At 32.7% G+C, this 14,565-nt stretch overlaps 1 protein-coding gene and 2 long non-coding RNA genes across 4 annotated transcripts; 1 reads left to right on the forward strand and 2 right to left on the reverse strand.

The window, feature by feature from the left end:
• Window positions 1-1,539: 1,539 nt before the first annotated feature.
• On the reverse strand, window positions 1,540-11,485 carry LOC145101357 (uncharacterized). 2 transcript variants are annotated; one of them, XR_013705628.1, is made up of 6 exons: window positions 11,229-11,485; window positions 10,900-11,103; window positions 10,111-10,151; window positions 9,682-9,872; window positions 8,270-8,348; window positions 1,540-1,853 (listed from the first exon to the last, which is right to left on the reverse strand). It is a non-coding gene; the product is annotated as an uncharacterized LOC145101357 (long non-coding RNA). The 2 variants fall into 2 exon arrangements; XR_013705627.1 differs by lacking the exon at window positions 10,111-10,151.
• Window positions 5,427-7,671, reverse strand: LOC145100067 (uncharacterized). Its single transcript, XM_079037479.1, has 2 exons — window positions 5,959-7,671; window positions 5,427-5,887 (listed from the first exon to the last, which is right to left on the reverse strand). The coding sequence occupies exons 1-2, from the start codon at window positions 7,363-7,365 to the stop codon at window positions 5,768-5,770; spliced, it is 1,527 nt and encodes a 508-aa protein (XP_078893605.1). The 5' UTR covers window positions 7,366-7,671; the 3' UTR covers window positions 5,427-5,767.
• A 1,248-nt stretch (window positions 11,486-12,733) lies between the features above and the next one.
• On the forward strand, window positions 12,734-14,355 carry LOC145100068 (uncharacterized). The gene is made up of 2 exons (XR_013704796.1): window positions 12,734-13,484; window positions 14,149-14,355. It is a non-coding gene; the product is annotated as an uncharacterized LOC145100068 (long non-coding RNA).
• The last annotated feature ends 210 nt before the right edge of the window (window positions 14,356-14,565 follow it).

Here is a 14,565-nt window from a genome sequence, read left to right on the forward strand (position 1 = left end):
AATCATAAATTTGACGTTTACTAGTTCAAACATTAAAAATATACATAAAAATAAGTTGTAGATCAATCCAAATACATTAAAATTACACATAACCATAAGTTTTAGTGTTTTACATCAATACATATACGTCAAAAAGAAAATAAAATATAATACAAAAACAGAATATAGTTTTAGATGAATACAAACACATCAAAAAAAAACATTATAACATTTACTGTATGTTTTTAGTTAGAGAAAACTAGATAGATTTGAAAAAAATCACCAAAGTTTATTAAGCAAATGGTTCTTTCCCATGTGTTTTTATTCGGTTTAACCGGTTTATTTTGACCGGTTCAACTAGGTTTTCTCAAAACCGGCCGGTTCAATCCAGTTCAAAAATCCACATCAAACCGGTGATAATTAAACCGCTCTTTCCCCCGGTTTCCGGTCTAACCGGTTCGACCGGCCGGTTCAAACCGGGTTTTTAAAAAATTGCATATGATCATTATGACCGAACGTAACCTGCTACAGCCGATCACAATGATCATATGTAAACACTTCCAAAAAGTTTGTTACCTAGATGTGGAAAAAAAACTAATTACCCAGTGAACAAACCGAAAAGTTAATTACCTTATTTCCGTATAGAAGAACTATAAAAGCAGGGATGGTCTAAATTGATATAAGCCCTCCACCCCCCCCCCCCCCCCCAAAAAAAAAAAGTAAATAAAAGTGATTTTTTTTTGTTTTTACTTTTTCTTTTAAATAAAAACCTGTTATAAATTGTTGTAATAGTATTAGTTCTATTTTTTGTTTTTGGTTTTTTTTTCTCACTATCAGATAAATTTTTCTACACAACATGTTATTATTTTATAAACCTATGAAACAATGATAAAAAGGAAGTAAAAGAAACAACACCTAGTTGTGGACTTGTGATGTTAAAAAGTTTTTAGAACCGTTTTCTAGCAACAAAGATAAAGATTTTGAATCGTTTTCTAGGCTCCAACAACGATTTCAAAACTTATGATGTTGAAGTTTCAAAATATCCTCCTAGCTTTTGATCCTACCAATCCTCCTACCCATTTAAATAATGACATGTGTCCTATTAGTATCCTAAAATATCATTAAATTTCATTAAATGAGCATTAAATATTACACATGTCACCATTTCATTGGGTAGGAGGATATGTAGGAACAAAAAGTAGGACGATATTTAATTTCTCTATCAATAATAATATTAGAAAGAAAACACATAAATTAACTTTTTATCAGAAAATTAACATGAAAGAAGTGAAGAACAACAACGAAATCTTACAATTTACATGAATCAGAAACAATATTGACAAGAATCATAAACTTGAATTCATTTTATCAGCGAGGCAACCTGAAATTAGATTAACACAAATATAAGATCGATTTTTTTGAAGGATGCGTAAAATTAGATTATCATAATCGATGTATTACAAAAGACTGAAATTAAACTCAGAAAACAAAAATAAAAATCACAAATCAGAAAACAAAAATTAAACTCAGAAAACAAAAATAAAAATAACAAATCAGAATGTTGCGCTAAAAAATCAGAATCGGTTTTTTGTTACCATTGAAAAAATCATAATTGATTTATAGACCTTTAATCGATGGTCGTTCAAATCAACCACTATACATGATATATAATGTTTTTCTTATACTGACATAATAAAGAATATAAAAATAGGGCCCCTGAAGAATCGGAGGTCATGGGCTATCACCCCATATTGCCCAATCAACTAATCAACTGGGACGGCCTTATATAGAAGATAGATGTCGACAAAGATACTTTTATATGTGGAAGATTGACTGCGTTACATATATAACCTATGGACTGTGAAACCATGGACCTGTAAATGGACATACAAAGAAAACAAGAGAGTTGGGTCAAAAAGAATCGTAATATAGAAATACTAGGTTTAAATCCGTGGAACTCCACGGTTTAAAAATTGAAATAGACTTATACTTTTGATAGTGTAATAAAAAAAAGATATCAAATTTTAGAAATAATGAAGAATAATGATATTGTAATTAACATGAATAAATCAAATACAATAAAGTATTATAACCCGTGGATACCACGGATGAGAAAATTCAAAATAATTTTAATTAAATTATAACTTATAAAAAATTTTCATAATTAATAAGTATATATCTTTTGTCAGTAATTTTGTAATGATATAATAATTGGTTGAAATTACGAAAGCATAACGGTTTGAATATCTGATTGACAGTTTGTATTTGTAGATATGTTAGAAAATTATCATTTTGTAGAATGTAATATAAATTTAAATAAAACAAAAACTGAAATTGATATAAATAATACAATCGTACAAAGTTTTATAAATTTCTAAAACCTGTGGAAACTAGGGTAAAAGATTTAGATTTTTTTTATCAAACTAACAAAATATAATTTTGGTTTAAACTTTTATATCTATTAAAAAAATTATGTCATGTCAAATAGCTAGGGGATAATGACTTGAGAGGGTAACATACTATTCCATTTTGTCACATTTGGTCACTAAACTTTTTTTCGTGCTCTAATAGCCATTTAACTTGTTCATTCGTGTAAATTTCACCCCTACGACTGATTATAGCCGGTTTCAATGGACTGGTCGATCCTACGTGTCAGTATGATCCTACGTGGCATGTAGGCTAATGTTATTAAAAGAGGGTTGTATGCGGTTCCTTGATTGTGCCCTAATACCCTCGATGGCTTCCTCCTACAGCTTCTCATCATCCCTCAATCGATCAAGCAAGAAATCAACTGCACACGATACAAAAACTTGTGATTGTGGGTTCCCTGCACGTATTCTAACATCAAAAACACCAAAGAATCCAGGGAGGCATTTCATGGTGTGCAATGAGGTAAACTATTTCACTTGAATCTTCTCCTTTTTCTGATTCTTTTTTCCTAATTTGAAATCTCATTACGAGTTATTTGTGTTGAAGGGTAAATGCAAATATTGGAAATGGTTGGATGTAGAACCTGTAGAAATGCCTCTAATGGAAGTGGTGGAGGGAATAAAAGTTGAATTAATAGCATTAAAGACCGAAGTAGAGAAGGTGAAGGAAGACATGGAACAAATGAAGAAGGAAAAGTGCTCTGATGCCATTGCAATGAAGGAAAAAATATATAAGTTTACCATAGGATTTCTTTTTTTGATCATCGTGTATATGATGAAATGATGTGAATGATGTATTGAAAGATGTTGTTTGAATGGAATGAATGTATTATCTTAACTTCTTATTGGAATCACAAAGTAGTAATTTTGACTGGAATGGAATCACAAAGTAGTAATTTTGACTGGAATGGAATCATAAAGTAGTAATTTTGACTAGAATGGAATCACAAAGTAGTAATTTTGATTGGAATGGAATCACAAAGTAGTAATTTTGACTGGAATGGAATCACAAAGTAGTAATTTTGATTGGAATGGAATCACAAAGTAGTAATTTTGACTGGAATGGAATCACAAAGTAGTAATTTTGACTGGAATGGAATCACAAAGTAGTAATTTTGACTGGAATGAAGGCATATATGTACAATTAATAGCATTACACATCAAAGACTTCTTTCTAACTCCAGTCAAAAGCTTAGCTAATTCCAGTCAACATCTTAGCTAATATGACCATAATCTTTCATAATGCTCTATTAGACTTCCTTCAATTAATAACATTACACATCAAGATGTTTAAATAACTTGTAATAGACTAGAAAATAGGAATTGACGAAAATACCCTTAGTAGTAAAAACTGATTAACTGTCATTATCCCTTAATAACATTACACATCAACATGTTTAAATAACTTGTAATAGACTAGAAAATAGGAATTGACGAAACTACCCTTGGTAGTAAAAACTGATTAACTGTCATTATCCCTTAATAACATTACACATCAAGATGTTTAAATAACTTGTAATAGATTAGAAAATAGGAATTGACGAAAATACCCTTGGTAGTAAAAACTGATTAACTGTCATTATCCCTTAATAACATTACACATCAACATGTTTAAATAACTTGTAATAGACTAGAAAATAGGAATTGACGAAACTACCCTTGGTAGTAAAAACTGATTAACTGTCATATTATCTAACAATATAGGATTCCATTCTTTGACTGTAATGGAATCATTGAGACAACAATGCATAGAAATAATAAGAAACTAATTGAATACGGTGGTTGAATTCATTGCAAATACTCCATCAATATTCTAAATTAAATAAAGGGTGAGTACTGAGTAGTTGTCTGCATACACAAGGACAAAAGATTCCTTCTAGGGACCACAAAAGAAGGGCAACCATGTGCCCACAAACCCAAAAGAAAAGCATAAATAACACATAGTATTGTCTTTACATCACAACTTGATAACAAAAGATGTGCCCACCCACTACCTACACACCTACTTAATTAAGGACTGCAGGGTTCTCTGCACTGCTCCCAACCCCAGGTATGTTCCTCCTTAATGCCATTTTGACAATCCTTTCAGAATATTTCCTCCGTCCAGTTCTACCAATTGGGGCCCTTCTTGGGACAGGCCTTGCAGCTGGTGGTGGTGGTGGTGGAGGAGGTGGTTGGGCTGCTGCTGCTGGTGGTGGTGGAGGTGGTTGGGTTGTTGGTGGTGGTGGTGGTGGAGGTGGTTGGGCTGGTGGTGGTGGTGGTGGTGGTGGAGGTGGTTGGGATGCTGCTGGTGGTTGACTTGGTCCTACTCCACTACCCCCTGATGAACTTGGTGGTTGACTTGGTCCTGCTCCACTACCCCTGGATGAACTTGGTGCTGCAACAAAAAATTGAAGTCTCAAGATTACATATTAAATTAATGTATTATGTTCATATAATTAGGACATTTACCTGATGTATTTGTTTGCTGCTTAGATGGACACTTTATCTTGTTATGACCTGGTTCCTTGCAAATACTACACTTTATCAGGGATCCCCTTCTTGTCACAGAATGTCTAACTGGTCCACTCAACTCCCTTTCCACTACATCCCTCTTCCTTTTCACTGATGACCTACCAGGTAATCTTCTTCTTTTGGGAGGCAAAGGCTTTCGATAAGGAACTTCTTCCCACATATCACTACCATTGACAGGGTTAATGCTATAATTATAGCATTTTAGAAAAGCCTCTTTACTGTATGATTAGGACACATATGTTTCTGCATCTTGATTCAGGGAAGAGATTGCAGCTACTCCATGTAAGCATGGTATCCCTGTAAGTTGCCATATTCTGCATGCACAAGTCTTTGCAATCAGATCCACTCCATATGCTGCATCATTGAACCTAACTTCATACTTTTGATAACCACAAGGAGTAACCCCCCATAATCTGTATAAGGCAATAATGACTACAAATTAATAACTAATAACACAAACTAATACTTGGATAGATGAATTGTAAAACTACATGTTACCTCTGTTTAACCTTCAAATCTTGTATACGCTTCCTAATACTTGGACAGATATTCAAATCCCATTCAATTTCTTCTACTCTTTGACTGTATATCCTCTCCATCACAAATATCCTAATCTCCTCTAGCATAGTGATGATTGGTTTCCTTCTAGCATGCCTAATAGCAGAATTGAAACTCTCACTCACCCCATTCTCAACTGCATCACAATCTCTGCCCTCTTTAAAAAATGCCTTAGACCAGGTAGTAGGATCTCTGTCTATAAGGTACTCATATGCTTGAGTATCTAAAGATTTGATCTTTTCCATTACATGTTTGAACTTCTGTTCAGTACTAGCTCTAACAGCCCTCTAAAAAAGCTTCCTGAAATGTTGACCGGTAAACCTTTTAGCAAAATTAGCCACAATGTGCCTGGCACATTGTCTGTGTTCAGCTTCTGGACACCTTTCTTTTACTGCTTCTAGCAACCCCTACAAATAACAACAACAAAATTAGTGAAACATGCATAAAACCATATGTATAAATATGAACCAATGCTCACCTTGTGTCCATCAGAAAGAAGGGTAATGCCTGCACCAAGACCACCATCAATATCATCCATGAGGAGATCTATGAACCACTTCCATGTGGCCTTGTTCTCAACTCCAACTACAGCCCATGCTATAGGGTAGATTTGGTTGTTTGCATCCCTCCCTACAGCTGCCAAAACTTCTCCCCTAACAATACCCTTTAGAAAGCAACCATCAAGGCCAATCACAGGCCTGCACCCTTCCTTCCAACCATCACTTATAGCTTTAAAGCAGACATAGTACTTAGAAAACAAAGTTGTGGAATCTTGCATGATGTCTACATCCATCCTCACAGTAGACCCCGGGTTTGTCCTCAGAATTTCATGACCATATGACCATAATCTCCCATAATGTTCAATTAGACTTCCTTCAATTTCTTGTAATGCAAATTTCTTTGCATTTCTGCATTGCCCCTCACTCACATTTATATTGAATGTTGTTGAAACTTTAGCTTTCATCTTCCTAACACTCATTTTTGGCTTCTCTATAATTTCACTCATAAACTGTTTTCCTAACCACTTATAAGTTACTATGGACCCAAACTTAAACACCCTGCTACAATTATGTTCACTAACTAAAGATTTTATCTGAAAAGTCCTCTCTTTACTCATCCAAGAGGCCCAAAGTCTAAATGGACAATTAGGTGACTTGTTTTTTTTGCAACACTTAACTAACAACCTTTGGGAGTCATTTTTTTCAAACCAGAGATCATATCCATTAGCAACTGCATAGTTGCTCAACATGTTTTTAAGTTCATCAGGGTTAGAAAATCGCATACCTAACAGTGGTTTCATCTGATTCCATGGTTGTCTATCATCATGTACAGGGTATCGAGGTTCAAGATATTCAACATCTTCATCTAATGTGTCTACACAAAGTTTGTTTAAGAACCTGTCACCCTTGGTTTTGTTGGCTGGGAATGGATATTCAACATCATCTTCTTCATGATCAACAGAATAAGTCTCCGAAAATACTGAGTCTTCATCCTCTTCACAGCTGTAGTCTTGATCTTCAATTTCCTCTTCCTCAATCCATTCGAAGATTGGTTCATTATAGTGGTCCACATACACATTCATTCTCCTCTCATTTGCATAAGCCAAATCCAAAAATTCTTTGTAATCACCGTCATTCACCAGTGTATGAATTCCCTGACTTAAAGACTCTTGTGGAAGGCAGAAGTAAATGTCTTTGCTTCTAGTTCTGGTGAGCTTTTGAAGGAATTCCATGAACTCCTCGTACTCAAATGCACTGAAGTCAACATCTCCTACTGATTGTTTGTCGGGATCAAAGTATACTAATGGGTTGGGTGCAAACGTTCCATTATAGTGGAAATCCACTACAATGAAGTTTCGATCTATGGGACATTGAGATGAAGCCATTAAAGAGACCGATTGAACATTGAAGGAGAAAAAATCGGGGGTTAATGAGACTTGGTGCCCTAATCGAATTTAAGGACCAAACGAGACTTCACTCTTAACTTTAATGAGGATGGGAGGCAAAATCGGGGCCTACATGCCATCTCATTGTCCACCTAGGAAAAAAAGCCACATCAGACCCATGCAACCGGTGAAACCGGCTATAATCAGTCGTAGGGGTGAAATTTACACGAATGAACAAGTTAAATGGCTATTAGAGCACGAAAAAAAGTTTAGTGACCAAATGTGACAAAATGGAATAGTATGTTACCCTCTCAAGTCATTATCCCAATAGCTAGCTATATGTCAGGTATGTTTTGTCCAAAACTACTAACAACTACCTAATTGTTAATTTAAATTAATTTTGTAAAATATTTTGAGGACGTGACCAAAGAAGATATGTCTACTTTGGAAGAAACAGTTAGCGGCATTTAGATTGTTTAAAAGTTTATTTCGTAAAATTTTTGAATATTTTTGGAAAAAAAAAAAAACAGATTTAGTTAGGTTGGTTTTAGAATGATTTAAAATACATCATGCATTTACTTATTCGTTTATTTAAAATAATAATAATAATGTAAAGAAAAAGATTACCCATTTATAAAAAGAAATGAATTTATCTTAAAATATATTTAGTTTAAAACTATTTAAATTTAAACTTAATTCATATTAGATAAAGTGATAAAATATTTAAAATTTTATGATTCTTGACCTTTCCATGAGATCAATTTTTTAATATATTTTCTAGTTATATTAAAAAGGTAATGAAATCATTCAAATGTATTGATTTTCTTTACAATAGCCAAATTGTCCTAGGCCTTAAAGACGAATCAATATACTTTTGCTTAAGGTGAAACACATTATAATCAACCTTAGATGCAGTGTCTCGACATGTTATGCCCCTAAAAGTTGTAAAACCAGCAGGTTCCACTTCCATGCTTATATCAAAGCTGAAAAATAAAATAAAATAAAAAATCACCGTTTCTTCATAAATGTGAAATATTTAGGAAGTATTGACTTATCTGACACTCTTGACAGTTGACATTACTAATACTTTAAAAAAATATATTTCCATAAGCCAAGTAAAAAATGAACATCAAATTTAGTAACTATTACATAATACATGCAATATTATTTTACATCAAAAAATGAACCAAAACAACTAATCTCAAAAAACATAATTTTACATTTTTTACCCGACACCTAAGAAACGGTGTTGGATAAGAAAAAAAAAACTTACCAGGGGCATTTTTTTCAAACACCTATTTGGAAACCATGGTTAATTAACATTTTGATACAGGATGAAACACGATAACTTGAAAACACAAAAAGATCTGCAAACCCCAAACACAAAATCCATATTAATCACGACAACTTGATAAACAAAAAAACTCAGAAAATCAAAACGTTAAAACCCATATGATACAACATATCATGTCAAAAACTGTTGGAAAATGTTTAAATGGCTTATTAGCCAAGAATTCAACACAAAAAATGGTTTACGTGCCAAGATTTTCAGAAAAAGGAAAAAGAAACAAACTTAAATCATCAAAAATCAAAATATTGCAAGTCCTTGTGTTCAAATGTTTGATATGTTTATTCTCTAATCTAAATATATATGCATAATTCCTTTTGATTTAAGGTCTTGAAAACAACCCATGACTCTAAATTAAGAGGGACAAGGAAGGAAGTGAGAAAGTGAGATGAAACGGTTGATGGGGGACGTTATGGTGACAACTGCAATGGTGGTAGCAAAGACAATAAGAAGTTTTGTCGATTAAGAGAAGAAAGCAACTTGTGAAGTGAGACATGTGAATATCTCATTCTTGTTCCTAAATCATTGAAACCAAAGGAAAAATCATGGTTCTATACACCTAAATCAATAGTCATTTATCTTCTTCTTCTTGAATCAATGTCCATATTGGTTATAGAAAGCAAATATATTTCTATTATAAGTAAAAAATAAAGTGCATTGCCTTTATAAGTAAAAAAATAAATATATTTATATTATCAGACTATGGGTTAAAAATTATAAAGATTGCTTGGTAGCTAAAGTAAAGTGCGTTGCTATTATTAGTAAAGAAATGTAAGTACATTGCTATTATAGGTAAACAAATAAAGTACATTGTTATTATTAGTAAATAAATATAAGTATGTTGCAATTATATGTAAAAAATAAGGTATATCACTTAAAAATCTTCATTATATAAACATTATTTTGTTCTAAATAAAATGTTAATCATCGACCGATTGACTACAAGATAGAAAAGATTTCACCAGAACCTGTTGAATGTGAACCCAAGCTCATCTGCTTTGGACAACAACCATTCCTTCTTCATGTTTCTCAATATTGTAACCATCTTTTTTCCTGTTGAATATGTGAATTTCTACTTCTTCAAGCACCCCAATCCCAGACAACTCTTTTTTTTTATAACATGTGTGGTATTTGTTCACCACCAGATTGTACTTCACATCTAAATCAAAGGGAGATAATTATCAAAATTTAAACACTAATGAAACTTTATGTAAGTTTCTTAAGATATTCAATGTAATAGAATTTATAGGCATGTAAAATTATATGAAAACATAGTAGTTTTTTTTTCTTCATAAAATAGAGTCTAATCCATACAAACAAAGAAACACCCAAAACTACAAAACTCACCATTGTTTAACCTAATAGATATTTAATTCACATAAACAAAATGTTTAAACCTGAGTCTTTTGTTTCAACACATTGTTGGTAGAAATTAAACCTGAGAAATAGGATAACCAAGATCAAAACCCCATTAATTTCCATCAGTGTAGGCTGAACGCTAACCATCTACATATGACACGAAATGGCTTAAAAGATTAAAGAGTAAATACAAGACATTTACAAAAAAGTAAAACTATCAATTTGACTGAGGCATTCTGATAGAGACCGATTCGAGATGGTCAATCTCCAAGATAAGACCAATTTGAGATGGCTAATCTCCCAAAGAAATAAGAAATACAAACATAGATACTTTACTGATAATTCTTCTCATCCTCCAAACAATGAAAATACATCCAAATATATAACAATGCAAAAGTCTAAAAACTAGGAATTGGAAAACATGGCTAACCGTAAATTAACCAGTCTACTCTTTCAATGCAAAATACATTAAACAAATAATTAAATAAAATGCAAAAGAAGTGGAAGCAGTAACATGCAAGACGTGGATGACATTCCATCTAAGGCGTGGGTTACATGCAAAGTTATTAGTGACGCTCCAGAAACTGTTGCAAAGTATGTCACCACAACTTATCCATTTAATGTATATATAAATATCTGGTGGATCCGGCCATGGAGGTGGCCTTATGTATAAGCCTAGACACGTATCACATTCCATCAAACACCTTGAGTGCAATCTAACATTCATCGACTCTCACATAAACAATAATGATTCAGATAAGAATTTACAATGTTCACAACATCCCATCGATTAAATCCATAGACAAAAGTTGAGAGAATGTTCGTACCTTAGGTTTAAGAAGAAAGGCGATGATTTTACTATCTTTAGACTATTATTTGGCCGATTTCACTATTTTGAGTCAGATTCCACTCTCTATAGCCACCATCGTTCCATCAATGTGTTGTGTCTTTGTAGCAGAAGTAAGAAGCGGTGAGTATGGCGTATATATGACTGACATTTAGGGTTTTTAGAGGCTGAGAGGGTCGGGGTCCTGCTAAGATTTCGGTATTTCAAAATCAATTTAATTTTGGAAGGGACCGCATACCAATGAGATTATGAAATCGAATTTGTTAAACCAAAACTACTACATTCAGAGAAAGAGATGAAGAAATTGACCTGTGAAACCAAAACAAAAAATCTTCATCCAGGTGGTGGCTGATGGATTTAGGTTACGTAGAAGAAAAAATCGTAGGTTAAATGAGCACCGATCACTACAGATTTTATGGGATTACATCCCTGATTTCTTGAATTTGGGGGTTGCTTTATCGCTTGGTAACTCTTAATTGTTTCAAACGGGCAGAGCGAGAATGAAGTGGATGGGTATTAAGAGGCAGAAAAGAGAGGATGTCTCCATCTATTCTGACATCTTTTGTGGCGGTAATGTTCTAAATTAAAACAATCTTCCGTATGTCTAATGTCACTTTGTCGTCTCTCTTCTTTTTGAACACTCTTTTTCTTTTACTATCAATTAATATTGATTTTTGAAAAAATATCATAAAAATCATTAAATTTTCAAGTTTTTATTTGAAAAACCATTAAAACCATTGCTTTATTATTATTATTATTATTATTATTGTTATTATTATTCATCATAAAAACTACTCATATTTCTTCAAATTTTCAAAAAAAAAAAACCCACTTATATCAAAAAATAAAAAAAATAAAAAACATCATTCTCTAAGAACTTTTTTTCTTAAAGCGTATTGTTTTTTTTAATTGAAATTTTTAATTTTGGTTAGTTTTGTTTTGTTTTGTTTTTTTTTTTTTTTTTCGGTTTTTATATATGAAAAGCAAACTAAAACAAATTAATTGGCTTTTTCAAATAAATGTTTTGGTTCCTTTTTTCGTTTTTATATATAAGAAAGGAAACCAAACTGAAATAATTGGTTTTTCTGTTTTTTGGTACGGTTTATGTTTTTTTACACTTGTTCTTGGTATGGTTTCGGTTTTTTTGCAAAACCTAATGTCCACCAATAAGTTTTTGACAAAATTATTTGATATAATAGTTTTGCAAATATATTCATGACGTATACTTACATTTAAGCTTTATGATGTGAGTATTTCATTTAAGCTTTATGATGTGAGTATTTAACGATGTATGTGACTACAAGAATAGTAAGACCGATGGTGGAATCAGGGTCAAAGTAAATGGATATCTAAAAACAAATCGTATAATATGCAATAAGAAAAAAACTAAAAACCGCAATTTCATTAGAGATAAATATCAAATGAAAGTTTGGTAAGAAAATTAGTTAAATAAGAAAAAAAAACAATTTTAAAGACTAAATTTTGTAAGTTTGGCAAGTGAATTAATTAAATAAAAGGCGTTATTTAGATGTAAAGGGATAATAACAATAATAACAACAACAACAACAATAATAATTTTTAGGGTATATAAGTTTAGGATGTAAATTGTATTTTCCAGAAAATTTGTTTTGTAAGACAAGTTAGGCTGAGGGATTAAATTTGTCAGGATGCTGAACTTTAAGGACCAAAACAGCCTAATTCAGAAATCAATTTGTCTTCTTCGATATAACAACTATGCATCGACAGGAACTCTTTTCGCTTCCATTTTTGGACCTGCACATATTTACAAATTCGAAGTCTTTTGATCCCTACCCTCTTGTACACGATTATGTTTGTTATAGTGCAATCCCCTTCCTCCCTTGAGTTCAAATCCCGACCGAAAGAGAGAGATAGAGAATTGAACTTCGGAGGTCATGCTTCTCCGGTGATGTTAGTGAGTAACGAGATCAAAAGAGAACTTCGTTAAGTAAAGGTGCAAGGTGACCCACTTGCAATTTCTGTTTCGTATTCTTAGAGAGAACGACATAGATTAGAATGAAAAGAAAGGTGAATGTCCGGTTGACAATGAAACTCGTCATTCGTTAATGGTGGTGTTTGTATGCTTGTACTCCGGTGTGTGGAGAGTATCAGGTTCCCCGAAAAAAGTTAAACTATTGAAAAAATTTTAAGCGGCATTTCAGGCTATCCTGGAATCCAAGGTGGATCTGCCCATGACTAAGTCCCGTTTGTTTACCTTTTAATTGAAAAATTAAGAGTTCATCTCTTAAAAAATCAGACGTGATACCCTCTTAATAAAAACCTCTGAATCTAAAAAATGCCTCTTAAAAAATAAGAGATCAACCCGCATCTGAAAACAAAAAATGACCGTGTTGCCCTCCCTCTCCTAGGTCTCGCTCTTTCTTTCATGTCTCCACTTTTTTTCTTTCTCATCTCCGCACACCAGAACCTCCCTCCCGATCCACTGAGAAATCGTGTTCTCTCCCCGTCATTGCAATCATCGGCTTCCTCTCCGCCTCCCGTCGTCGGCGTCCTCTCCGACAGCTGCACATCCGACGACTTCTGCAGGTAAACTTTCAATCTTCTCTCTTTCTCCTGATATGTAATCTTTTCTCTATGTAATCGTTCTCCTGCTATGTAATTTTTTCTCTGCATAATCAGAAGGTTTGTATATTTTATCTGCAAGTCACGATGAAATCAAACCCTTAAATGTGGTTGAAATCTGATGTTTGATAAATCATAAAATTGTTTGATATGCTTGAAATCGGTTTAAGTTTTTTTTATGTCTTTATGTTGAATACGATTGATGAAATTGATAGTTTATACTCTATTTTATGTCTACGCAAAAGTGAAGTTTAAGGCAGCAACAGTTAACGACAATGAGGTATGTGTATAGATTCAACCATTGGAGTTTTTCCTTTTCTCAAAAACTTTTTACCCTCTATGCGACTCATGCTTTACAGAGATTTTAACATTTGTTGCGAGCTTTTAATAATCGAATCGAATTTTTATTTGCTTAATCAAGATTACGTATAATTTCTGTATGTTCTCCAAACTTTTAATTCAACGATTCCAATAGACGTGTGTTATGAACTTTGATTATTAACTTGTGTATCTTTTGCTAATGGGCGATTTCTTGCTGAAATTGATGATTTCTATTGACTTGTGCTGAAAAGTTTTGGTTAATTTTTTGTTGATAAAAGAGTGATAAGTTGTATGGTTGTTTCTTAAGTGTGCAGAAAATAGAAGGTCTTTGGTTCACTGGTTGCACCATGGATTGAAAGAAGTATTTTTTTTATTTGGCTATTGTATGTTGTTTTATGTTTCCATGGATTGAAAGAAATGAATTTGGGAGAATTTATGTTTAATTTGGTTATATTGTATGATTTTTATGTTACAATGGATTGAAAAAAATGAATTTGAAAGAATTTATGTTTAATTTGGTTATTGTATGATCACTTGTAATTTTTATCAATTATGCATTTATCATTTAGCACAACGTAGAACTATAGAAGGGTAAAATGGTTATTTTTTATCATTTAGATTACAATTTAGAAGTTCCAACCAAACAGCATGTTAAAAGTTCAGATCTTAAAAGTTCAGACCTTCTTAGAAATTCAGACCTCTTAAAAATTCAAATCTTAAAAAT

This window comes from Lactuca serriola, chromosome 4 (genome assembly GCF_051521515.1).
Source record: "Lactuca serriola cultivar US96UC23 chromosome 4, Lser_US96UC23_V15, whole genome shotgun sequence".
Classification (NCBI taxonomy): Eukaryota; Viridiplantae; Streptophyta; class Magnoliopsida; order Asterales; family Asteraceae; genus Lactuca; species Lactuca serriola.